Source organism: Pan paniscus, chromosome 2, assembly GCF_029289425.2.
Source record: "Pan paniscus chromosome 2, NHGRI_mPanPan1-v2.0_pri, whole genome shotgun sequence".
Classification (NCBI taxonomy): domain Eukaryota; kingdom Metazoa; phylum Chordata; class Mammalia; order Primates; family Hominidae; genus Pan; species Pan paniscus.
Window position 1 is genome coordinate 23,549,106 of NC_085926.1, and position 24,013 is coordinate 23,573,118.

A 24,013-nucleotide genomic window follows, 5' to 3' on the forward strand; every position below is an offset into this window, starting at 1 on the left:
AGCCTAGGGTAAGGAGTTGTCCAGACCGCCAGACTTCTTCCCAAGAGAGCTCTTCAAGAGCCCAGGAGTCCCCTGCCCACAGCCCACCTGCATTTTCTCCGTGAAATATCTACTTGAAGACAGGCATCTCACACCTGTAATCCCAGCACTTTGGGAGGCTGAGGCAGGAGGATAACTTGAGCCCAGGAGTTTGAGACTATCCTGGACAACATAGTGAGACCCCCAAAATTACAAAAAAAAATTTGAAAATTAGCCAGGTGTTGTTGCACACACCTGTGGTCCCAGCTACTCAGGAGGCTGAGGCAGGAGGAGGATTGCTTGATCCCAGGAGGTCAAGGCTACAGTGAGCTGTGATCATGCCACTGCACTCTAGCCTGGGTGACAGAGCAACACCCTGTCTCAAAAGAAAAAAAAAACCAATACGAGGGGAGCAAGGTGAGAAGTATGTGGTGGGTACAGGGAAAGAGAATAAGACTTGTCAAGAAATATGACAAGAGCTATCAGTAAAATACAGATAGGTGACTCTTGGGGCAGCTGGTGTGAAATGTAGTCTGTCAGCAGCAGGTGACTGGCTCAGCCGCAGCAATGGTGGTCCAGGTTAGAACAGCAGCTTCTCATCTCCTACCCTCCCACTCCTTGCCAGCTTTCTGAACACTTCTTCCCCCACAGTGCTGGTATTTACTGACTCCCAACTCTGCTTTCCTTGCAGCTGACCCTCTGGTGGGCAGCATCGCCACACAGTACATGACCAACAGAGCAGAGCATGACCGGATGGCCAGACAGTGGACCAAGCGGTACGCCACATAGGGGCCTGCTGCCTGCCACCCCGCGGGACCTGTGCAAGCACATTCACCAAGTGCATCGGTAGCCCTGCCCACCCCTCCAGACCTCGGTTCTTATTTTCCTATTTTTATTAAATTTGGAACCATTTTGTGATGGTATGTTGTCCATCTTCCCATCCCAGTTCTTCCTGCCCCCCTTCCTCTCTCCCACGCTCTCTTTTTTCTCTCATTTTATTCCCTTGTTGATTTCTGTTAACTTGAAAGATTTGGGATTTTTTCCCACCTCATCATAGATGGGAACTTTTGTTTTCAGTGCAAACAATGTTGGAGCTGTAATAGTAAGAGCTTTCTTACAAAGCTTTGTATTACTGTGTGGTTTTGTTTTTTGTTGTTGTTGTTTATTTGATTTTGATTTTTTTTTCTTTTATGTGATCTTTGGGAAAACACATTCAGAATTATATCTCGTTTCTACTTAAATGTAGTGCTTAGGGTTAATTTTTTGTACTGAAGTCTTTATTGGTGGGTGCATGCTACTGGGAACAAGTTTTTGTACAAAAGCTTCAATCAGAATCACTGTGCATTACTGAGACTCTGTTTATCACTAGCCTTCTGTCCCTCACGCAGAAGACTGTTGGATTGAACAAAATAATATGTATTTTGATTTACTTAAAGTGCTTGTAAATTTCTTAGGGACCTGCCACTTTTGACTGTGGATCAGTTGATGTACACTTGTATTATTAAAGCACTCAATAAATCACTGTGGCTGATAAATGCACTTCTGGTAACCCGACATTTGCTTTGTGTCCTGGTGACCGCTGTAGCCCTACGTGCAGTGAGGCTTGTCTAATTCAATTACAGGTTCAAGTGTATTTTTCATCTCAAACCTCTAATATTTCTTTGGAGTTGAGTTGCTTAGCATGTGGAATTTCTCCAGCTGTCAGTAGCCTGATGATTTTATGGTTGTTATAGTAAATTGCTATCATTTTACATATTGACTGGGCATTCTTTCTGTTACTACCTTCTTTATCAACAATTAAAATATGTAACTCCAAAAATAGCCTTCTTGTGAAAGTGAAGTCTGAGCTAATCATTGTGTTCAGCCACTTTCAACTTTATTTCTCTCAAAATTGTTACAGTGATTGCCCTCAAGCTTTGTATTGTTCATTTTTGTTGTTGTTGTTGCTGCTGCTGTTTTTTCTCCATGATTTTGGCAAAAGAAGTAAACTCAACTGTATTGGTCATGGTCAGCCCATTCAATGACAAGGGTGTCTGTCTGGCTTCACCTTCAGGCTATTTTAGTGTGCAGCTATAGGAGGCAGAGGAAACGTGGGTGGTGTAGTTTCTAAAGCACGCTGACTTGCTGATTGATAATTCAGGGTTATTAGTGTAACAAAGCGTAGTGGAAACTCCTACTCCTGCTGCACCATACAGTTACAGACCCTACCATACTCTTGGTCTCATTTAAGGAACCATTAACACCTTCACTGCTGAAAAGTAGGATTTATAAACATACGTCATCCACCTCTAAATATTTTAACATTTAAAATGCCTGATTCAAAAGATACAGTGTTTGTTGTTTTTAACTAGTTAAAAATAAATCCTAAGAAAATATATTTAAATATTGCAAATGCCACTTCTAAACCAAAATACCTGAGAATATTTTTTGTCTTTTTAATAACGATTTTACCATTCATTTTATTTAAAAACATTTCTCAGCATAGCAGGGCACTGTATGGTCTCTGATGCACTACTCAACCCTCTAGCTGTAGCAGAGGGAGCCACAGACAGTACATAAATGCATTGGGCGGAGCTATATTCCAGTGAAACTTTATTTACCACCATAGGCATGGGATTTGGCCCATGGGTTGTAGTTTGCCAATCCCTGACACAGACCAACATAGACTGGGGGCTGGATGAAAAACAAATAACGATGTGTCATTTCTTTCTTTAACATAAAATAAATTCAATATGATACAACACTGATTTTTGGAAAGTTGCTCAGAATGTTTAATTGCCTACAGTTTCTCACCACAAAGTTTTTTATTTTTACTTCAGATTTTAAAATTCAGCACTAAAGGCATTGAACCATTGAAAATAAAATTTTATTAAACTGCTTTTTTCCCCTACTTTTGGCTGATTAAACCAGACCCATAATACTAATACTTCAAAGACAATCTTTATAGGCAGTTTTTAAATTAATTTTTTTTTTTTTTTGGTCTGTAGCAACAAGGTCTCACTGTGTTGCCCAGGCTGGTCTCAAACTCCTGGCCTCAAGTGATCCTCTCACCACAGCCTCCAAAACTGCTAGGATTATATAGGCTTGAGCCACTGTAGCCAGCCAACACACATTTTAAGTGATAAATATATTACATTGCACATTTCACATCTACTTGTACATCAGACCATTTAAAAATGTGTTATTAGGCCAGGCTTGGTGGCTCACACCTGTAATCCTAGCACTTTGGGACGCCGAGGTAGAGATTGCTTGAGCCCAGGATTTCGAGACCAGCCTAAGCAATATGACAAAACCCAGGCTCTACAAAAAAAATACAAAAATGAGCTGGGCATGGTGGTGCATGCCTGTAGTCCCCGCCAATCGGGAGGCTTAGGTCAGAGGATCACCTGAACCCGGGAAGTCGAGACTGCAGCGAGCCATAATTGTGCCAGTGCACCCCAGCCTGGGCAACAGAGCAAGACCCTGTCTCAAAAACAAAACAAAATTTGTGATATTTAGGAACCAAAGATTACAACAACTCTAGTAGGAATTCTAGTCACTGACCTGTTTGTTTTCCTGTGACCCATTTTTAGGTTTAATGCCCATCTGTGATATGAAGAGGCTGTAAAACTTCTCTCCCCAACTTTATAATTTATTCATACTTCATGACAAATGTACACAGCCCTCAACATGTAAAAGCTAGAGAAACTCCAGAGAAACCAACAAACTTAGTAGAGCTGAAGTCTAGATTTCAAATAACATGGTAATTTTACTTGAAATCTGTAATTGCAGCAGGCAATACAATTCCAATAAAATTTTAAAAATGCATGTAAAATAAGATTTAAGAGTAATTTGACACTCAGTAAACAAAATTGTTTAGCTTAAAAATACAGAGATAACATTTCTAAAATTTAGGAATTATTTTGTACCATAATAATGCTGAATTTTTCACACTAGTTACTGCTAGATATAGTATTTGTAGCTATGTTAGATAAAATGTTGGCAGATCCTTGACTGAGGCAAGACCATTGGTTATTGAGGAAATGGTTTGAGATTATATTTGTTGATCTTAAATCATTCAAAAGGTTGTATCCTTAATTTGTCATCAAGCTGCAAATAAGTGGAACATTTTTATCTGTTCTACAGGAATCTACTGATGATAGCAACTGCAGAAGTAGTCAGTCTTTTCTTCTTATTCCAAGATTAGGAAGTAAACATAGAAGTTCATCACGTAAACTTATTTAGGAATTAAAAAGAAAGGAAATAATATGTATTCAGGATGTACTATACCAGGCTATAATAAGTCATCTAATAAAAGCTCAGCCTACCTTTTAAGGGTGTAGGTGGCCCTCAGTCACAAAAAGCTAACCAGGTGCCAAAGCGAGATTCCCATTCAAGCATGTGACACCAGAGCCCTTACTGTCAACTACAAAACCACATACACCTTTTCTTTGACTATGAGGGCATACCATAAAAATGAATTGGCATAATTCAGTCTTAGAGTCAAGGAGGAGCACAATTCCTAGGTGGTGGGGTTTTGCCATCTTCAAAAAATGGGGGAAAAAAATGTTGAAGAAAATGTGGACTTGATATTAGATGGGAGACCAAACAGGAGGGACCAGCATTCTAATCTTAGAGGTACTGCATGCAGATTTGATCAGCCATGGGGAAACAGGTCAGTTGGAAAACCCCTGAACTTCTCTGCATCTCAGTACTGCAATAAGAGGGGTGTTAATTATTGTCAGGCATGGCAACTTTTTGATGTCTGTATCTTTAAAAAGAGAGGTCTTCATACTTAATACTGAAAACAGTTGAAATTGCACCCAAAAAGCCCTACCAGATATCCTGACCACCTGCATTTTATTTCAAGGTAGCTTTGTAACTGTCAAAATGTCCTTACTGTACAGAACACTTTCATATGTGGACCAGGACTGCGAGCCGAATGAGCACACCCTATACCTCAGCTAGTCCTAGAATTGTCCTCAGAGCCATTGAAGAGCTGACCTAGTTATATTCTGAACCCTAACATTTTAAGCTACATCAGATCTGGAATCTTTGGGAGTTGAGACCATCAAGGAGCTTAGAGTAGCTTGGCCTCTGAGGACCTTCCATGGTAGCCATGCATTTCCCCACATCCATGCCGCCACCTTGGGAGCCAACTGGAACATTCATTCTCTGTTAAGTAGAAGGAATGTTCACATTCCTTTCACTCTCACGTTCCCCCATGAGCACTGGTAATGTGGGTTAAGGTTATCTTAAAACAGAATGTCTTACGTCTCAGGAACCCCTTGGTCCTGGACAAACCAAGACTGTTGGTCACATGAGCTTTTGTGCTCAGAGTACCAAGGTTAAGATCTTAGGCAATGCCTAGGACCAGTTTTTCCCATAGAAATATTTAACTTAAGGACAGTGTTTTCCTTGATGCACAATGATGCCTTTAGAAGGGATCTTCTATCTGAAAAACCCTGCCCCTCTCTCTGGCTTCCACACCTAGGCCTCTTCATTCATTTCCTGCTTCTGAAGGCCTCTGAGGGATTTAAACCAACTGCAGCCTTTCTTTACATCTCTGAACATGGCTTAAGGTATGTATGTCTTTCTGTGAAGGAACAGGAGTAGTCTGAAGACTAATAAGCTTTTTGAGAGGATTTCTCAAAAGGAACGTGTGAATTTTTAAACATGGGACCCACACAGGAAAATGGGGGAGATGTAACCACTGATCTCTCTTATCTGTTTATAAATCCATACAGTCAAAGTGGGGGCCAACCCCAATTATTCCAGAATGCCCAGTGTCAGAGTTTTCACTTCTGGTTACAGAAGGAAACCTTACCCACTAACCTTGGCAACCTTTAGAGCTGTGTGACTCCCAGCCCCTGTCTCACAGCATCCCCTCCTTCCCCTCAACATGACCCTCATCCATCTTTTTAAAAATTAGATAGGAGGTTAGAGTTCAGGATGACAATCACATCCTGGTTTACAGGAAATTGAGACCTCCTGAGAAATCATGTCAAGCTATGCAACAGAAAAGTAACCGATGCTTTACAATTGGTGCCTCTGAGCACACTGAGAAACACCAACCAAGATTCTTTTCCTTAATCCATAGTTGTACAAAGGGGCAGTGAGAAGTCACACTCTGCTGGTGAGCCTGCCGCTGTGCTAAAATTGCCTAGAAGTAAGATGATCACATTCTTCGTTGTCTGTTCGGTCTCCAACTTGAAACTACTGACAAACAGGTAAATACATGATGACGATGGCTGCCACCATGAACTTTGACAATTTTATTCTCTTTCCTTTAGACCAACAGCTGACTTTATGCTCACCACCAAACAGCCCTCAAGTACTGCGATTTGAAAATCAAAGCAGTGTGTGGTCAGTTATTAGAAACCTGTGATGAGAAACTCCAGAAGCCATTATTAATTCCCCAGAGACCCCATTCACTTTAAGCAATCTATGAGGAAATTATGTTAAATTCAAGCATGACTGTGCATTTTTACTTAAATGTAAAACATATGCCTGTATTAAAGAATCCCCAAATTCCCATGTGTTCTTAATGGGTGTAGTAAAATACTAGGGTGTACTTGTCAGTCCAGATTTGGGCTACTGGATTTGGAGGCAGTGGTAATGTTTAGTTATTGCTTGGAATTTTTTTATAGATTTATGGGGTTACAAGTTAATTTCTGTTACGTGGATAGCTTACAGATTTTTAATGGGAGAGAGAAAAAATAGGTTTATATAAAAATTGTTTTCTAATATAACAAAATTTTTATAAAGTGAATATTTTTAAAGTACATTTACATAAAGATGCTACCTTGCTAGGTACTACAAAATAAAGACTGTATGTATTAAACCCCCAATATGTTTGCAAGCAATTTGCACTTGATTTTTTTTGTAGATTAAGAGGTCACAGGGTAAGTTGCTGGGTCAGCACAGTCAAGGGAGAATCAGAAATGGGTTCTAGTTAAGAAGAATAGAAATTTTGTCAGAGTGGTATTATTATTATTTATGGCAAGAGATTGAGAGTGTGTCCTCTATTTAGGGAAGATGAATGGGGAACTATGATTCCTTCTGAGGCAGAGTCTATAAATTATCCCTAATATCCATCCTCCTTTTCTTGCTTTTATTATAAATAGAACTATTGGAATTTCAGCAGGGCATGTGGCCACCCCACTAGAAACTAAATTCCCCAACCACCATGTGATAGGTTGATTACAAAAAATGGTCCCAATCCTTCCCAGTATCTACATCCTTTGCAGCTTCTTTCATGGAAAGGTGGAGTCTTTGTTCCCCACCACTTGGCTGGCCTTGTGACTTGCTTTGACCAGGAGACTCTGGAAGTTATCTTGTGCCAGTTTCCAGCCTTGGCCTCCAGAAGTCTTACACACTTCCCCACTTTCTTGGATTCCTTCCATGCCTTGAGAGTAAGCCCCAGGCTAGCCTACTAGAAGGTATGAGATCATGTGGAGAAGAACTGAGACGATCCTAGACCAACCAATCCTCCAGTACATGCAGGAACCCAGCCAAGATCAGAGCCACCTACTGTGTGGGTGATAGCAGATGCTGCATCAGCCCAACGAAGACCAGATAAACTGTCCACCTGATCCTTATATTTGTGAGCAATAATAGAAGGTATTGACTTAAGCCAGTAAGCCAGTGATTTGTTACACAGCAATAACTAATACACTTCAAGCTAGGCATAGCCGTGGAACAAAATTCTGGTCAAAAGAAGTGAACCGAAGTGATGGGAGCAAATTTGCAGATCTCGTCCTGTAAAATGAAGCGGCCCACCCTCCTCTCCCTCTTTATTCTTTCCTGTAGTCTGGAATGTAGGTGTGGTGCTGGTGAGCCCATCAGGACCTTGTCAACAAGGGCAAGAATATGGAGCAACAAGACCAAAGTTGTTCAGTTTTGAACCTGTTGAGATTTAAGTACCTCGAATACATCCAAGTAGAAGTGTTGGGTCACTGGATATACTAGCCTCATATTCAGGAGAGCACACGGCCCAGCATGGTAGCTATGAAGCTGGGAATCATCAGAGTATAAAGGGGAATGCAATTATGAGAGACGATGAGATTACTTGGGGAGATTAAGGGTAGAATGAGAAGACAAAGAAGACCGGAACCAAGCCTTGCAGGTGAATCACATGGCTCGCCATCTGTCCTGCCCAAAATGTCCTGAGATGACATGTTAAAACGTTTTTAAGTGTGCTTATTTTAAAAATAATATCACGCCTATAATCCCAGCACTTTGGGAGGCTGAGGCGGGTGGATCACGAGGTCAAGAGATTGAGACCATCCTGGCTAACACGGTGAAACCCCGTCTCTACTAAAAATGCAAAAAAAATTAGCCAGGCATGGTGGAGGGCGCCTGTAGTCCCAGCTACTCAGGAGGCTGAGGCAGGAGAATGGCGTGAACCCAGGAGGAGGAGCTTGTAGTGAGCCGAGATTGCGCCACTGCACTCTAGCCTGGACGACAGAGCGAGACTCCATCTCAAAATAGTAATAATAATAATAACAATAATAATAATATACCTGCACATTGGAAGGCTGAGGCAAGTGGATAACCTGAGGTCAGGAGTTCAAGACCAGCCTGGGCAATATGGTGAAACCCCGTCTCTACTAAAAATACAAAAATTAGCCAGAAGTGGTGGCGTGCACCTCTAATCCCAGCTACTCGGGAGGCTGAGGCAGGAGAATCACTTGAATCCAGGAGGCAGAGGTTGCAGTGAGCCGAGATTGTACCACTGCACTCCAGCCTGGGCAACACAGTGAGACTCTGTCTCAAATAATAATAATGATAAACCTATACTATTAATGAAAAAAAAATACCATCAGTAGATGAAGTATTCTGAGGAATTATGGGAAGATTAAGCAACTGGAATTATTGATGAAGTCAATAGCAGAAGTGTATGCAAAGTAAAATTCATGAGGGAGAACTGCAGAGGTAAGAGCCATACCAGAGTTAAACTTCCTACCTGCTGCTGAAATGCAGGACCTGGAGCTGCTGCCCTGGACTACAAGATGTTGGAGCTGCAAGGTAGCTGGAGCCTGGGCCCCTGAGACCAGAGCACCGAAGGACCCTGTTCATCCCACCCAGACCCCAGACCTTCCTGTGAAAGAGAAGTCTGTTTTTATCTTCTTTAACCTACTGCTGTGTTGGAGTTTCTGATCTGTGCAGCTGATCTGAGCCTAGCAAATGCACATGCCAACTTCACAATGGTGGCCTTGGGGGAGAGGAGGAAACAACACTAGATAGGCACATAGAAAATATTTCAATTTTATCTCTGATTTTTTAGTAAAGATATGCAGCCAATAAATATGACAAATACACAGATGTTTGTTATAGTATCATCTTTACTTCTCTATGTGTAAATTTTTTTCCAAATTAAAATGTTTAAGGTGAAAAAAAATAACTAAGCCTTACCTAAGGGAGGATAGAGTCTCGTTTCTGTATGATACATTTTGGTAAGTTTAGATTTTTAAAAGTGAATGTGCATTACTTTTGTAATCAGAAGAAAAAGACATAGCAAAAAGGTAAAATTTGGAATGGTGGAAGCAGCCTGGGTAGAAAATTGTTTCAGTAAGAATTGTTTTAACAGGAGATGGACTGGGCCGGGCGCGGCGGCTCACGCCTGTAATCCCAGCACTTTAGGAGGCCAAGGCAGGTGGATCACGAGGTCAGGAGTTTGAGACCAGCCTGACCAACTTGGTGAAACCCCGTCTCTACTACAAGTACAAAAATTAGCCGGGCGTGGTGGCGGGTGCCTGTAATCCCAGCTATTCAGGAAGCTGAGGCAGGAGACTCACTTGAACCCTGGAGGCGGAGGTTGCAGTGAGCCGAGATCACTGCACTCCACCCTGGGCGACAGAGCAAGACTCCGTCTCAAAAAAATAAATAAAATAAAAGGAGATGGACTGGGGTGGTAGTTTGAGAGAGATGTTTGATCAAGGGAGGAGCTTTAAAAATGGAAGCTACTAGAGCCTGCTTATGATGATAAAAATGACCTAAAAGAGAAAGAAGGGAAGGGAATGTACACTTGCTGCTCAGATCATTGACATCACCTGGGAGCTGGTTAGAAATGCAGAATCTTGGGCCCCTGGCCCAGACCTGCTGAATCAGACTCTGCATTTTAACAACTCCCCAGGCAATTCACACACACATTACAGGTGGAAAAGCACTAAGGAGGGACGCACTGGGGTCACAAGCCTTTTGGTAGGAAGGGCAACCTCTGTCATTGCAGGAAGGAAGATCCTGTGGGCTGGTGTAGATGCAGGGAGACTTGTTTGTTTGGAAATGGAAAGATGAGAGAGTCACCCTAACAGTTTCTATTTTCTGAATAAAGAATAAAGCAAGATCACCTTCTAGGAGGCAGGAAGGGAATGTGGGAGGTTGAGAAGAAAGTACGAAATAGTCATCTCAGAAAGAGAAGAGTGACCTTATAGAAACATGGTAGGATTTCCAACCAAGGTTGAGTGTCCACGAGGAGTGTGAGCTCATGAGCTAAAAGAAGTTAAATCTAGTGTCAGCCAAGTTGTGTGGCTTTGTCCAGCAACCTTCAGCTCATTCAGCACACAAACAAGAGAAGGCAGACAGCCAGATAAGAGAATTAAGGGACTGAATTAATGAAGGAACTTGGGAGGAACTGATTAAGTGATGGATCCTGAAATCCATCCCGGTCATGGGGGTCCACAGGCAAAAGGAGGATGGAAGGTAGTAATTACAGATGAAATAGTGGGCTGTCTGGTATTAATACATTTCACTGTGTGATTAGTCTTTAAAGTTTCGTTATTGACAACATAGTCAAGTTACTGTAACTGGAACAGGTCTCCTGCCATTCTGAGTAGAAGAATTACTCTCCACATGACTCAGGTTTTGAAAACTACTGAGTTTATGCAATTTGGATATATGCGCCACTGTATTTCTCCACGAGTATTGAAAATTGAGGAAATTCTGTAGTCTGAATTACCAGTAAAGGCAATACGGGGTGTCCTGAGAAGGGGAAGAGAAGAATCACTAGCATGCTGGCCTGTGCCACGGTCTTTACATTCATCTCCTTCTCTAATCCCCAGGAGAAGCCCTGTAAGAGAGGCATAATCACCCCACAGTTTACAAGTGAGGAAACTGCCACAGAAAGGTTAAATAACTTGCCCCAGGTTACCCAGCTGGGAAGACTGACCGTGTCAGGATTTCGGCCCCCTGGGTTCCAGACCCTTCCTTACACCTTCCCATTACTCTGTAAAAAGATCCCCTTAGTTGTGATCACATGTACAAACAGGTGCACGTGGGCCAGCACACACATTCCACAGTTCTGGCCACATTTTGTTTGGCTAACAAAGTAATGAGACACCCTGGACAGTACATTCTTGGGCGGTGATGTGACTTGTGGAAGACGGAGGTTCTCAGGCATATGGTAGCATTTCTTATCTGTAGATTTAAAAATGTTGCCCTTCTGATTGGGGAAAAATTCTTTTAGTACTATTAATGTAGAAGGCTTGAGATTTTAGAAAGCTGTGAAAATTGTGTACCTTTGGGCAATGGAAATAGATCTCTGTGGCAGAATATAAAAGGGTAATCTACTGGGACAAGATTCTGTGTGTGTATTGTTATTATCACCACCATCATCACAATTACTACCCCTGCTGAATATGTACCCAGTAAATATTCAGTATAAAGCATCGAACACATGGTGTGTATGCATACAAACACAGGTGTGTGTGTGTGTGTGTGTGTATACAAACACGTAATTTCATTTAATGCTTCCTGTAATCCCCTGAGGTGTATCTTATCCCTATCACATGAATGTGGAAACTGAAACCCAGAGATTTTAATAGAGCCAAGCTTGTGTAGCTGCTAAGTGGCAGAGCTGGGTCTCAAACCCAGGTCTGTGTGGCTGTGAAGCCCCATGTGCAAAAGCACAGTGCTGTGCCACCTCCCAGTCCGAGGAAACTTGATATATATAATTGTATATTTACTAACTGATGAAGTAGGGAATTACTGAGTTTATGCAGCCAAAACCCTTGAACCTAAGGAACATTCAGCATTGTGTCAAATGGACCCCAGGCAAAGCAAAATATTGTATGCCAGCTCCGCTGGGTGTAATAGCCCGTATTTCCCTATGAAGGGAAAAACAAAGCAGGAGGAAGTTAGAGCAATCCTTACAGATCAGGGTATTTGGAAGAAGGCAACACAAATCGGTCCCAGAAAAGCGCGGAGTCACCTCTGCCCCGCAGGAGCCGGCCATGGTCAGCTCTGTGTCTTCTCTTCCTTCTGGCAGTGGGTTTGTTTCTCTGTTTTTCTTTTCTTTTTTTTTTTTCCCAATCCCCATGGAAAGATTTCCAGTCGTTTTATAGCTGAATTCAGTGGAAAAATAATGTTTATTCACTTCACAGCCAATTTGGACAGAGCACATTTCTATTCCATAAAGTAAGGCATTGATACATTTATGATTCAGAATTACAGGCACATTCCTTGCGTACAGTTGTGTTTCAGCCTGGATAAAATTAAAATGTCACTTTCCTTTTTCTTTCCTGTGGATTCACTTGAGTTGCTCTCATTAGACGGAACTGGCACTCTTGGGAGAAATGCCGGGCTTCAGAATGAAGGCCTGGTAAATGTAACCTCATCAAGTTGCAGTAGCCGGAAAACAAGACATGAGGTGAACATCGGCATTAAGTGCTCTTCTCTCTCTCTGTCTCTCACACACACGCACACACACATGCACATACACACACAATCTGCCTTCCTTTCTGCCACTTTACTGAATCCACTCACAGATCGCCAATCATCAGCATCAACAGCATCTTCTAGAAGCTGATCTTCAGGCCTCCATAGCAGCCCATGCTGTTAACCCTCCTTCCTGAACTTCTCTTCTCCCTGGGCTCTGGTTTGAATCTCACGTGCCCCAAAGGTGACCTTCCACACTTCTGAATGTTTCTGTTCCCTGGTTTTCTATCCTGTGTCTTCTTTCCTTCTCTCTTCCTTGGTGATCTCAGGCACTCAATATGCATGCATTTATTGCATCCCTAAACCACGTACAGTTGCAGAAGAACCGCAAAGATAAAGATGAAGCCTATCCTGTAAGGAACTGAATCTGTCTGATACTGTGAATTGTTCCCTTAAGTGGAAGTAATTCCAGCAGATTTCCTGTCCCCAAAAGGATGCACAGACAAGAGAGCATGGGCTTTGGAATCGGACGAGCGGGGATTGAGGCCAGTTCCATAACCTCTCACCCGTGGGTTCCTTTCTACAAACTGGAAATGAAAACACCCACTTTATGAGGTTATATTTTAAAGTTTCTGTCAAATAGTAGGTGCTGAATAAATGTTATTATCTACCTCTCTCCTTTCCCAAATTCTTATTCTGACAAGATTTATTGATCTCCTCGTATGGGCAGCCAGACTCTCCTTCATGAGCCAGTGGGCGTGGCTGCAGCTGCTTGCCCTATTCCTATCCAGTATTCTTCACCTGGAATACCTTAAAAAGGCTAAAATTTAATTAAAAGAGGACAAGAAAGAAAATGAGTTAAGAAGGGGGTAGGGTAGAAGCACCGGATCCGTGGAGACTGAGGGGTTGTTCCCAGAAGTGATATAATTCTGGTGAAATTTGTTTCAGATATTTCATTGGTGTCTGTGTTAAAGCTGCTACTCCACCTTCACAGCTCTAGAAGGATACGCAAGACAGATGAATTGTGGGCCTACAGAGGGGGGATTTCGGGTATTGTGAGTTAGAACTGGGAAGAAAACTTTTTACCACATACCTTTTAGCATGATGTGAATTTTAACCACGTGCAACTACTATATTTTCAAAAAATAAAAGTAACCAACCAGAAAACAACATAGTTCTCTTTAGCAAACAGTTTGAGGACAATTGGAAGCACCATCTTTATGCTAAACTTAGCGCCTTTCTCTTTTGCTAAGAATAAACCAAAATTAGCTCAGAAAGATGCCTGATCACCAAGAGTTTGCCGACACCCAGGTGTGTCATGAGCCACAAGACAGAACCCGGGTGCGGTGCAAACCTCATCTTTAATCTGCTGCAGGAAGCTCTATCCAGCTGCCGCACCGCAGGGTTCGCTTCACTGATGTGAGAGTGGGAGTCAGGGATCAGGTTCCAGCCTGGGCCCTGGTGCTGTCTGGCCTTCAGCTCTCTGGGCCTCACTTTTTTCTTGTATGAAATGTGATTTGTAAGGTCACTCTCTGATCCTCTGATCTGTGTACTGTGTCGGTAGAGTAATTAGACCTCATCCTTCCCTCCCAAGCCCTTGTGGACCACAGCCTTTCTCTGTTTCCACCCTATGAGGGCCTGAGATTCTCATGCTGAGAGTGCCTTCTTGGCTTTTGATGTAATTTCTAGAAATGCCCCTCAGACCCCATCAAGATTAAATATAGTATGTATTTTCCAAAGGCAGTTTTCAGCTACAGGAGATAAGAAAAAGATTTGGAGTAATACATTGGCAAACAGTTATTTTATTTATTTATGTTTTGTTTTGTTTTGTTTTGTTTTGTTTTTTGAGACAGGGTCTCACTCTGTTGCCCAGGCTGGAGTACAGTGGTACTCACTGTAGCCTCGACATCCCAGGCTCAGGTGACCCTCCTACCTCAGCCGACCAAGTAGCTGGGGCTATATGCACGCACCACTACCCCGGGCTAATTTTTGTATTTTTTGCAGAGACGAGGTTTTGCCATGTTGCCCAGGCTTGTCTCAAACTCCAGGGCTCAAGCAGTCCACCCACCTCAGCCTCTCAAAGTCCTGGGATTACCGGTATGAGCCACCATGGCTGGCCAAAACACTTATTTTAATAGTCATGTTTTTATATTTATTACATTACATTATTTATGTTTGTAATGTATTTTATGTATTATGTTTATCATCAACTTCTTTATGCCATGTGATACTGGTTTTCTGTTCATGGTATACAGTATTATGGTATTAGGTAAAAAAAAAAAAAAGAGCTAATGGCAAATTAATAGTATAGGTCTCATATTATTCAAGAGAACAATTATAAAGGTGGTCTAAAAAATGACTGAGGTTTGAGAAACACTGACTGCTATGGGTCAAGTTGCATCCCCTGAAGTCCATATGTTGAGTCCTGACTCCTTGTATCTCAGTATGTGAGCTTATTTGGAAACAGGGTTGTTTGCAGATGTCATTAGTTAAGATGAGGTCACACTGGAGTAGGTACCTACTGGGCAGGGCTCCTAATCAGTTATGACTGATGTCCTTGTAAAAGGGAAGATTGGACACAGATGTACACACAGGGAGAACGCCATGTGAAGACTGGAGTTGTGCTGCCACAGCCTAGGAGCTCCCAGAGCCAGAGAGAGGCCTGCAACAGACCCATCCCTAGCACCCACAGAGTGAATGTGGCACTGTTGACACCTTGATCTCAGACTTCTAGCTTCCAGAACTGGGAGGCAATGTGTTTTAATACATTTAAGCCTCCCAGGTTGTGGCCTTTTTTATGGCAGCCCTAGAAAATGAATATGTTAATATAGATGGTTTACGTTGCCCTGGGAAAATGGAACAAGAGAAAGATGCACAGATGAAATAACTTAGGGAAGAAGTTTGGGAATATCTCCAAACCACCAAGCATTGTCTCAACCTTTAGCAACTAGAGAGAGTGTTTCTATCCTTGGCTGGAGGAAGCAGGTGACTCAGGGTCTGTCAGGATGCTGCTCCACTCCGGGCTTATTTGATTGGAGGACTGTGCACCTTCAGGGCTGAACTCACTATCTCGACCTAAGGAAGCTTTCTTGGAGTCTCCTTTCCAATAAGTAGGGTGTTAGGCTTAGGCTGGAGTTCTTCAGAGTCTTTTTTACCTCATCCCTAACTTTGCCAGGACCCTGCACCAAGAAGTAAACACTTCTTTAAAATCATTTAAATATCAGTGTGCAGGAAGGAGCAGAAAGAAAAGAAAATCATTTAAGTAAGCTAACCACTGCCATCAATCTCTGTGCAATTTGATAACTGCTCTTGTTTAAATGTGTCCCCTCAAAAATTTAGGTATTGCCGGCCAGGCACAGTGGCTCACGCCTGTAATCCCAGCACTTTGGGAGGCCGAGGTGGGCGGATCACGAGGTCAGGAGATAGAGACCATCCTGGCCAACACAGTGAAACCCTGTCTCTACTAAAAAATATATAAAAAATTAGCCAGGTGTGGTGGCGGGCACATGTAATCCCAGCTGTCAGGAGGCTGAGGCAGGAGAATGGCAGAGCTTGCAGTGAGCCGAGATCGCACCACTGCACTCCAGCCTGGGTGACAGGGCAAGACTCCATGTCAAAAAAAAAAAAAAAAAAAAGAAAAGAAAATGTAGGTGTTGCCAATGTGATAGTATTAAGAGGTGGGGCCTTTAACAGATTAACAGTCCGTGAGGGCGGCTCCCTTATTAATGGGATGAAGGCCCTTTTGTCTTCTGCCATGGGAGGACACAGCAAGAAGGGCCTTGCCAGACCAAATCCTGGGGTCTTGATTTTGGACTTCCCAGCCACCAGAACTGTGAGAAATAAATTTCTGTTCCTTATAAGTCACCCAGTCTATGGTGTTCTGTTAAAGCAGCACAAACAGACTAAGTAACATGGTCTTTTTTGACAGTGGTAACTGTTAGATGCCATTAACCTCAGTGCTCTCTTACTCACTCTGCAATACCATTGGACACCAGGGCAATGTTGTGACTTACAGGGTGATATGGAGAAGTTAGGAAGTTAGAAAGCCTGGCCTGGGTTTATGCTAGGTGTGTGGCTCTGTACACCCTCCCCGCTGCCTGCACTTGGCTTCCTCATTGGTCACAAGCAGATGACAATATCTGCATATCTGCCCTTAGCTCTGCAAAGTGTTGCTGTGATGTGAAGATTGCTAACATGTAAGGGCTTTGAAATTGTAAAGACAATAAGAGCCATTCACCAAATATCTGCTGAGGACTTCCTAGGTACATGACAATGAGGGGAATACAAAAGTGTATAAAAGCCTTTCATTCTTGGAACACTTACTTTACTATATGAAGATAACACTGTCAAAAACAACTACCAAACAAAGATGTACATGTGCTGAACAAAGTAGTGTTGAATTGCATAAAAAGGTACAGCATGCTGACGGGGAAGAGATGCTGCTGCAGGCTGGGTTGGGATCAGGGAAGCCTTCCTGGGTCCTTGAGACATGAAAGCAATGGAAGAGTCTATTTCAGGTAAAAAGGCTACTGTGAACAAAGACGCAGGGCTGGACAAGGCCAGGCGTGTGCTGGAGGCATGAGAATTCCCTGTTAGTGTGAATGGAAGGAAACCAGGTGAAGCCTGGATACCAGGAGGAAGGCTCTGTATGCAACAGTTCTGCGGGAGGCTGGATGGCAGGCAACAGAACCTGCTGGCAGAGGAACCCGCTGGGAAAGCACCAAAGATGTTTGGCAAGAGGGGAGATAAAGAGACTAGAAGGGCACTCTGTGCCAGGGCTGATGGAACTGAGGCCAGGGGATCAGGGGGCAGGGACAGCATCTGAGAAAGATGGGACAGACTGGAGGGAAGGCCATGGGAAAGTGTGAATAGTGACAACAGGAGGTGGATGCGGGGACTTCAACGAGTACCCTTGAAAGTACTCAGGGGAGATGAGGAACATGATACTTATTTGTCACTTATTAAGAGCTCTGTGGGCATTAGCCTATTTAATGTGCACAGTCCCTTATGAGCTACTTACTGTTTTCACCACTGGTTTATTGATAAGAAAACTGAGGCTGCCGGGCGCAGTGGCTCACGCCTGTTATCCCAGCACTTTGGGAGACCGAGGCAGGCAAATCATGAGGTCAGGAGATCAAGACCATCCTGGCTAACACGGTGAAACTCCGTCTCTACTAAAAATTCAAAAAATTAGCCAGGCGTGGCACGTACCTGTAGTCCCAGCTACTTGGGAGTTTGAGGCAGGAGAATCACTTGAACCCAGGAGGTGGAGGCTGCAGTGAGCCGAGATCATGCCACTGCACTCCAGGCTGGGCGACAGAGCGAGACTCTGTCTCAAAAAAAAAAAAAAAGAAAGAAAAAGAAAAAAGAAAGAAAGAAAACTGAGGCTAAGAAGTCAATTAGCTTGCCCAAGATCCTACAGCAGGGAGTCATGAAACTGGAATTCACACCTGAGCCTTCCCACCTCAAAGCCTATAAAGTTTATTCAGGCACACATTTAATAACCATGTTAAGAGACTCTTGAATTCTTTTTTTTAATTTATTTTAAACTTCTTACACATATTAGATTGGTGCAAAAGTAACTGCGGTTTTCACTATTAAAATTAATTAGGTCGATGCAAAAGTAGTTGTGGGTTTTGCCATTACTTTTAACAGCATCAAAAGTTTACTTTTTGCCATTCCTTTCTGTGGCAAAAACCGCAATTACTTTTGCACCAACTTACAGTAAAATGCGTAGGTCTTAGATGTTGAGATTGGTGAATTTTGACAGTTACAGATACCTGTGTAACCACCACCCAAAGCAAGGTGAAGAACATTTCATTCATCCCAGAAAATTCCTTTATTCTTCTTTCTTACCAGTCCCCCACTCCCACCCACAAGGAACACGTTCTGGTTTATGTTTCCTTGGATTGTCTTGCCTACTCCAGATTTCAGACAAATGTAGTGTGTGTTCTGTTGTCTGGCTTCTTTCACTCTGCTTGTTTTTGGAACTCATCCATGTTGTTGCATGCATCAGTGATTTGAAGAACTATGAACTTAGGAGTAAGAAGCAGATAAGTATGATGTTGGTAATATAAGTATCAAGGGGCCGTTCTTATTTGGCTTTCTGAGAACCTGACCTTTATACTAGTCTACCTGAAGCATGTATTTACCTGAGAGGAAATTGGGACTCGCAGCAGAAGAAAAGCTCAGGGAAAGACCAAGGCACACAGGTTTTCCTCACATAATGACTGTGGCATTAACTCTTCAACATAACGGCTCTGGAAACACATTTTGGACAATGGCTTTTTTTTCAGTGCAATATCCTTTTATCCAAAAAGCACACTAAATAAATATGCTAGAAGCAGTGATATTTTGACATCCAAGGCAGGCAAAACCACACTCAGAATTTAGTTGACATAACAGTGTCTCGCCAAAGAATATCATATGAAACAGACCTGAACTGTGCACCTGTGCACCTTGTTTGCACAGACTCAGTGTGCCTTGCAAATGTGAACCCGGCGAGAGAGAGAAGGAGCCAGCACCTTCCATAGCTCTCAGTTTCTTGTACATTTGTGCTATTCCCACACTGCCAAGCACTCTTGCGCTCAGCCTTTATTTTTCTCTAGCAATGTTAATCTGTATATAGCTTAAAGCATCATTTGCAGGCAAAATAGTTGTCAGCCCAAAGGTTGAAAAATGGGTGAAGCAAACATGAAGAAAGAATGAGCCTTCCAAAGAATGATGCCCTCCCTCAACTACTCTTGCTCCTTTGGTGAGTTCCAAAAACCTTTATTACCTTGCACTTTATGTACAAACTAGATTCCTCTACCTTTGTGTTGTTGTTTATTACTTGCATTACTTACTTTTATTGTTCAATGGATAGAGTTTCCTACCTGTGAAAATTATCTGAGTATCTTGGTTTGGAGGACAATGCCTCATAATTTTTTTCCATTAAAATTAATGGGAAAAATTTCTTTCATTAAATGACTTTGTCCTTAACAGCAAGAATTTCAGGAATGAATTGGGTGGTTAAACAGGGATAGGTGGTATCAGACTTCTGACTTTCAAAAATGGGATTTTGCACCATGGCAGTTCTCTTGAATTGTTTTTAAGTCCTTTTGTCACTCCTGTGGCATATAAATTGGGTATTTACTTAAGTAAATGCAATGCAAATGGAAAGGAGACCCACACAGAGGTAAGAAGGAAAGGGGGAGGAGAGAAAGTCTAAGATGCTCAGAAATGGCAATTTCCTCTCACAGGCTTTGGCTTAAAGAAGGAGGGGCGGATCTGGAACTCCGCCTGCCCTGTGGCAACCTGGGCATCAGCTACACTGAGGAAGTCCAGGCAAGGCCAGAATCCAGGTAGTCCAGGCACTTAACTTTCGCTCAGATTCCACACGGAATCGGCTCCTGGCTGGAGCTCAGGGGCCTGACAAGGGTCTGTCTTGGCAGAGGCTGAAAAGTTTCTGCCCCAATTTGTGGGAGTTGAGGTGCGGGCCCCAGGCAGGGACACTTCTGGATTCTGGAGGTTCAGGATCCTAAGTCACACCTGCCACAGACTTCAAAGGACATTTCCTGAGGGACCCAGGGGGAAGGACCTCGCCTCAAGGACCCTGCCTCCTAGGCAAGTCCCCAGAGGCCCTCCCAGTGACTCCAAGGGCTCCAGATGCCAAAGCAGAGGGACCATCAAAGGGAAACACTAGGACTCCCTCAGCAAAGTCCAGACTCTGGGGTCTCTGCAGGACAAGGGACCTTGGATCTTCAACAGTGAAATTAGGGAGAGGCAGGTGGGGCGCCATAAATTCAAAGCAGCTTGAGAAACCAATCCGTCATTTGCCACGCGTAGACCTTACTTGGATTCTCATTTAAACAAACTATTTAAAAAAAATTCTTAGACAGTTGGGGAAATGTAATGATGTTAAGGAATTGTTGTATTTGGTATGATAATTGTATTGTGTTAAGTGTTTTTTAAAGAATTCTTAGAAATACATTCTGAAACACTTGTGGATGAAATGATGAAATTTGGGATTTGCTTCAAAATGATCCAATGGGAACAGGTGAAACCTCGCTGGGCATGCATTCATATTGTTGAACCTGGGCAAGAGGAACACAAAATTTCATAGCATTATTTTGTCTACTTTTGAGTATGTTTGAAGTTTCCCATAATAAAATATTAAGGAAGAAGGGAAGGAGGAAGGGAGAAAGGGAAGCGGAAGAGGTTTCATTATGGCTGCGGAGAAGTGAGGAAGCCCATGAGGGAAGCTGTCTTTCAGCCTGGAAAGCTGCTTAGGATTCTGGCCATGTCAGGAAGGAAGGGCTTTTAGGAAGAAGAGAGAGCTCAGCAAAGGCCTGGAGACACATCCGAGGGCACAGCAGGTGGAGGTGGAGGATATGGGTGGCAAGGGTGGGAAGTAACTTAGCCCTGTTGTGAAGAGCTCCGGGCCAGGTGGATTCCAGGAGCCGTCTTAAGACTATGTGGCGGTTTCGAGCTGGGGATTATCCCACAAGAGCTGGACGGGCACAAGCCTCCCTGGTTGTCCTGGGGGGCCAACAGGCCAGCTGAGGCACCATCCCTGTTCTGTGCCTCTACCAGAATCCATGCAGCAGCTTGGTCTGAATTATCCACATTATTACCTGTGCCTGCTCACCCCACTAGAGTAAAACAGGTGTCACCAAAGAAATAAAATAAAGAGTTACAAGGCCTGAAGGAAAATTAGGTACAACTACAAAGGATTCTTTGCATGGAGAGACTTGGGGGACAGGGCTGGAATGGGGGAAGAGGAAAGGACAGGCCATTGATTTTGCTCCTTGACTAAGCAACGGAGCCAAGGGGATTGTGGCTGACTGCAGGGGTGCACTCGGCCTAGAAGCCAGGGTGTGCTGCTCAAACGCCCGAGTGGAAATCTTCTATCTGGATTACATTTAAAATAAACTCTGATAGGTTGTCTTGTTTTCGTTTCTATTCTTTATATATTTAGGATTTATTTAGTACCTGTTTCTAAAAACAATTTATGGACTCTGCTAATACTAATTTGCAGGTTTTCTTGGGAAATGTTTAGGTTCTGAAACCTCAATAAATGTTCCAGCCCTGGAAAAATATGCTAATTTGTGGTTCACATTACTATGATATGTTCAAAAATAGCTTAATCGGCTGGGCGCAGTGGCTCACGCCTGTAATCCCAGCACTTTGGGAGGTTGAGGCAAGTGGATCACGAGGTCAGGAGATAGAGACCATCCTGGCTACCACGGTGAAACTCCATCTCTACTAAAAATACAAAAAAAGTAGCCGGGCTTGGTGGCACACGCCTGTAATCCCAGCTACTTGGGAGGCTGAGGCAGGAGAATCACTTGAACCCAGGAAGCGGAGGTTGCAGTGAGCCGAGATTGCGCCACTGCACTCCGGCCTGGGAGACAGAGCAAGACTTCATCTCAAAAAAAAAAAAAACTTAATCAACGAATGTTTTAAATATCAGGATAATAGAGAAAAAGAAGTTAAGGGAGAAATTGTGTTTCCACCTACATTTTACATGGCCTAAAAATCTATGGCTCAAGAACTCAAGATGTCACAAAGAAAATAAGCTTGGGCAATACCTCCCCTACACAGACATCAAAAGGGCCTACTAAGCACAAAAGAGGTAAGTCTAGGAGAAAAAAAATTAGAGGGTTCTACTTCATAGAATGATTTTGAGTGTCTACTATATGAAAGGCAAATTTTGCTTTACTCTGATATTCACCAATTTTATAATTTTCCTTCTAATATTTGAGAGTGTGACGTTTCCCTTAGCCTTTAACTTAAAGAGGTGGGCACATTGCTTGGCCATCTCTCTGTGGATAGGACCTTCCTAAAAATGACAGCCCCTCGGTGACCTCCCAGCCTCCAGGGCCTGGGGGGGTAACAGCCTTTTAAAAGTTCCATCTTCTGGGGATTTGAAACTACAGCCCAGGCCATATATAGAAGAGCAGAGTACTCAATGGGCTTTGGATTCAGACAGAATTTCATGGCTGACTTGGGTTTAGGAAGGTCATTAAACCTCTAGGAGTTTGTAAGGATTAAATGAGAAAATTTAGGTTAAATATGTAGCCCAGCATCGGGCACATGGTGAGTGCTGAGTAAACGGGGTCTGCTGTGTTATTATTATTCATTGTTGTTATTGCTGGCATTATTATTTTATGGGCATAACGAATGAGCTGGCAACATCAGTACAAACTCAAGCCAGAATTTGACACGGCCAAAATAAAACCAGAGCCGGCAACCCAGCAAAGGAGCTGGTGCTCAACAGGCCTTTAGAGTCCTCTCTCCAGCTGTGGCTGGCCGGCTGCCCGCTCTCCCTGCTCCTCTCAGCTCCAGAGAAAAATGGCTTTTAGATAAAGCTCCTTTGAAGCTGGGAACTCGCTGTAGTGCCTAAGCCTAGGGACAGCCCCCAAAGGTGTTTTTTTTCCACTTCTGTTGACGGACAGTCTGCAATATACATATCAGCCACATTAATCATTTTTCTTTTGGGGGCCTGCTCAAGAAGGGCCTGGTTAGTCTGTGAAGGAATTCCAGAGCGAGTAGGTGGCCTTGCATCTGAGAAAGAGGAAGCTTGTTTCAGGGCCAGACAAGCGAGTGTGAAACTTCCTGCCGAGGCAAAAGGGGGCGGGAGGGGTGCAGACTTCTGGTGGGGGGTCTACGTGGAGCAGGTGAAAGGACCCTAGCGAAAGGTCTCACCCCTTCTCTGGTCAGGGTAGACTTCCATGTCCTGCAGAGAACGAGCATCTCTGGGGCTTCCGATAACTCAGCCCCAGAGGACTCCATTGGCAGAGACACTTCAAGCTGGTTATTGCTCAGAAAAAAATTACCGGGCCCTGAACCCTGAACGGGCTGCCTTTCCTCAGAGCCAGAGGGAACGGCAGAGAGGACATGCCTTCCTGTTCTTGATTGTTTTAAAAGAGCCATGTGTCCAATAATTAGGTTCTGTGAAAAAGGAGAGAGAGGGGGAGAAAAAAAGAAGACTAGAACGCAATGTGCTCCCCTTAGCTTGCGTAAAATTGTATAAATAAGACTTCTCAAGCGCAGTTTAGAATAAAAAAAAGAAAAAGGAGTTGTTTGCTCCAGAGTGTGGTGTGGTGAGGCGGGGTAGGAACACGTGGATGTGACTATCAACTTTCATCGTCAAACAATCTTTCTCCCATGATTTGACAGCGAATCACCTCCTTACTGGGAAGTGAGTTTCATTTCAAGCTCGCATAAATAAAAAAAAATGGGCTATAACCCTTTTATGGAGTGAGTGAAAAATGTTTTGTGTAGGTAATTAGAGCATAAACTAGAATTCACCAGGTGCTTTTATATCATTTCCATAAAGTTTTATTGAATTAAGATAACAATGTTTTGGATTTAT

General features: G+C 43.1%; 1 protein-coding gene and 1 long non-coding RNA gene across 3 annotated transcripts in view; both read left to right on the forward strand.

Moving 5' to 3' along the window:
• UBE2E2 (ubiquitin conjugating enzyme E2 E2) overlaps positions 1-1,557 on the forward strand; it is a 385,761-nt gene extending 384,204 nt beyond the window's left edge. For both annotated transcript variants that reach the window (XM_034955968.3, XM_003826171.5), the window contains exon 6: positions 710-1,557. In XM_034955968.3, the coding sequence (XP_034811859.1) occupies positions 710-807 (98 nt within the window). In that variant the 3' untranslated portion in view covers positions 808-1,557. The remainder of the gene's footprint in view (positions 1-709) is intronic.
• Positions 1,558-5,346: 3,789 nt separating this feature from the next.
• LOC134729945 (uncharacterized) lies at positions 5,347-23,713 on the forward strand. Its single transcript, XR_010111517.1, has 2 exons — positions 5,347-5,579; positions 6,098-23,713. It is a non-coding gene; the product is annotated as an uncharacterized LOC134729945 (long non-coding RNA).
• The last annotated feature ends 300 nt before the right edge of the window (positions 23,714-24,013 follow it).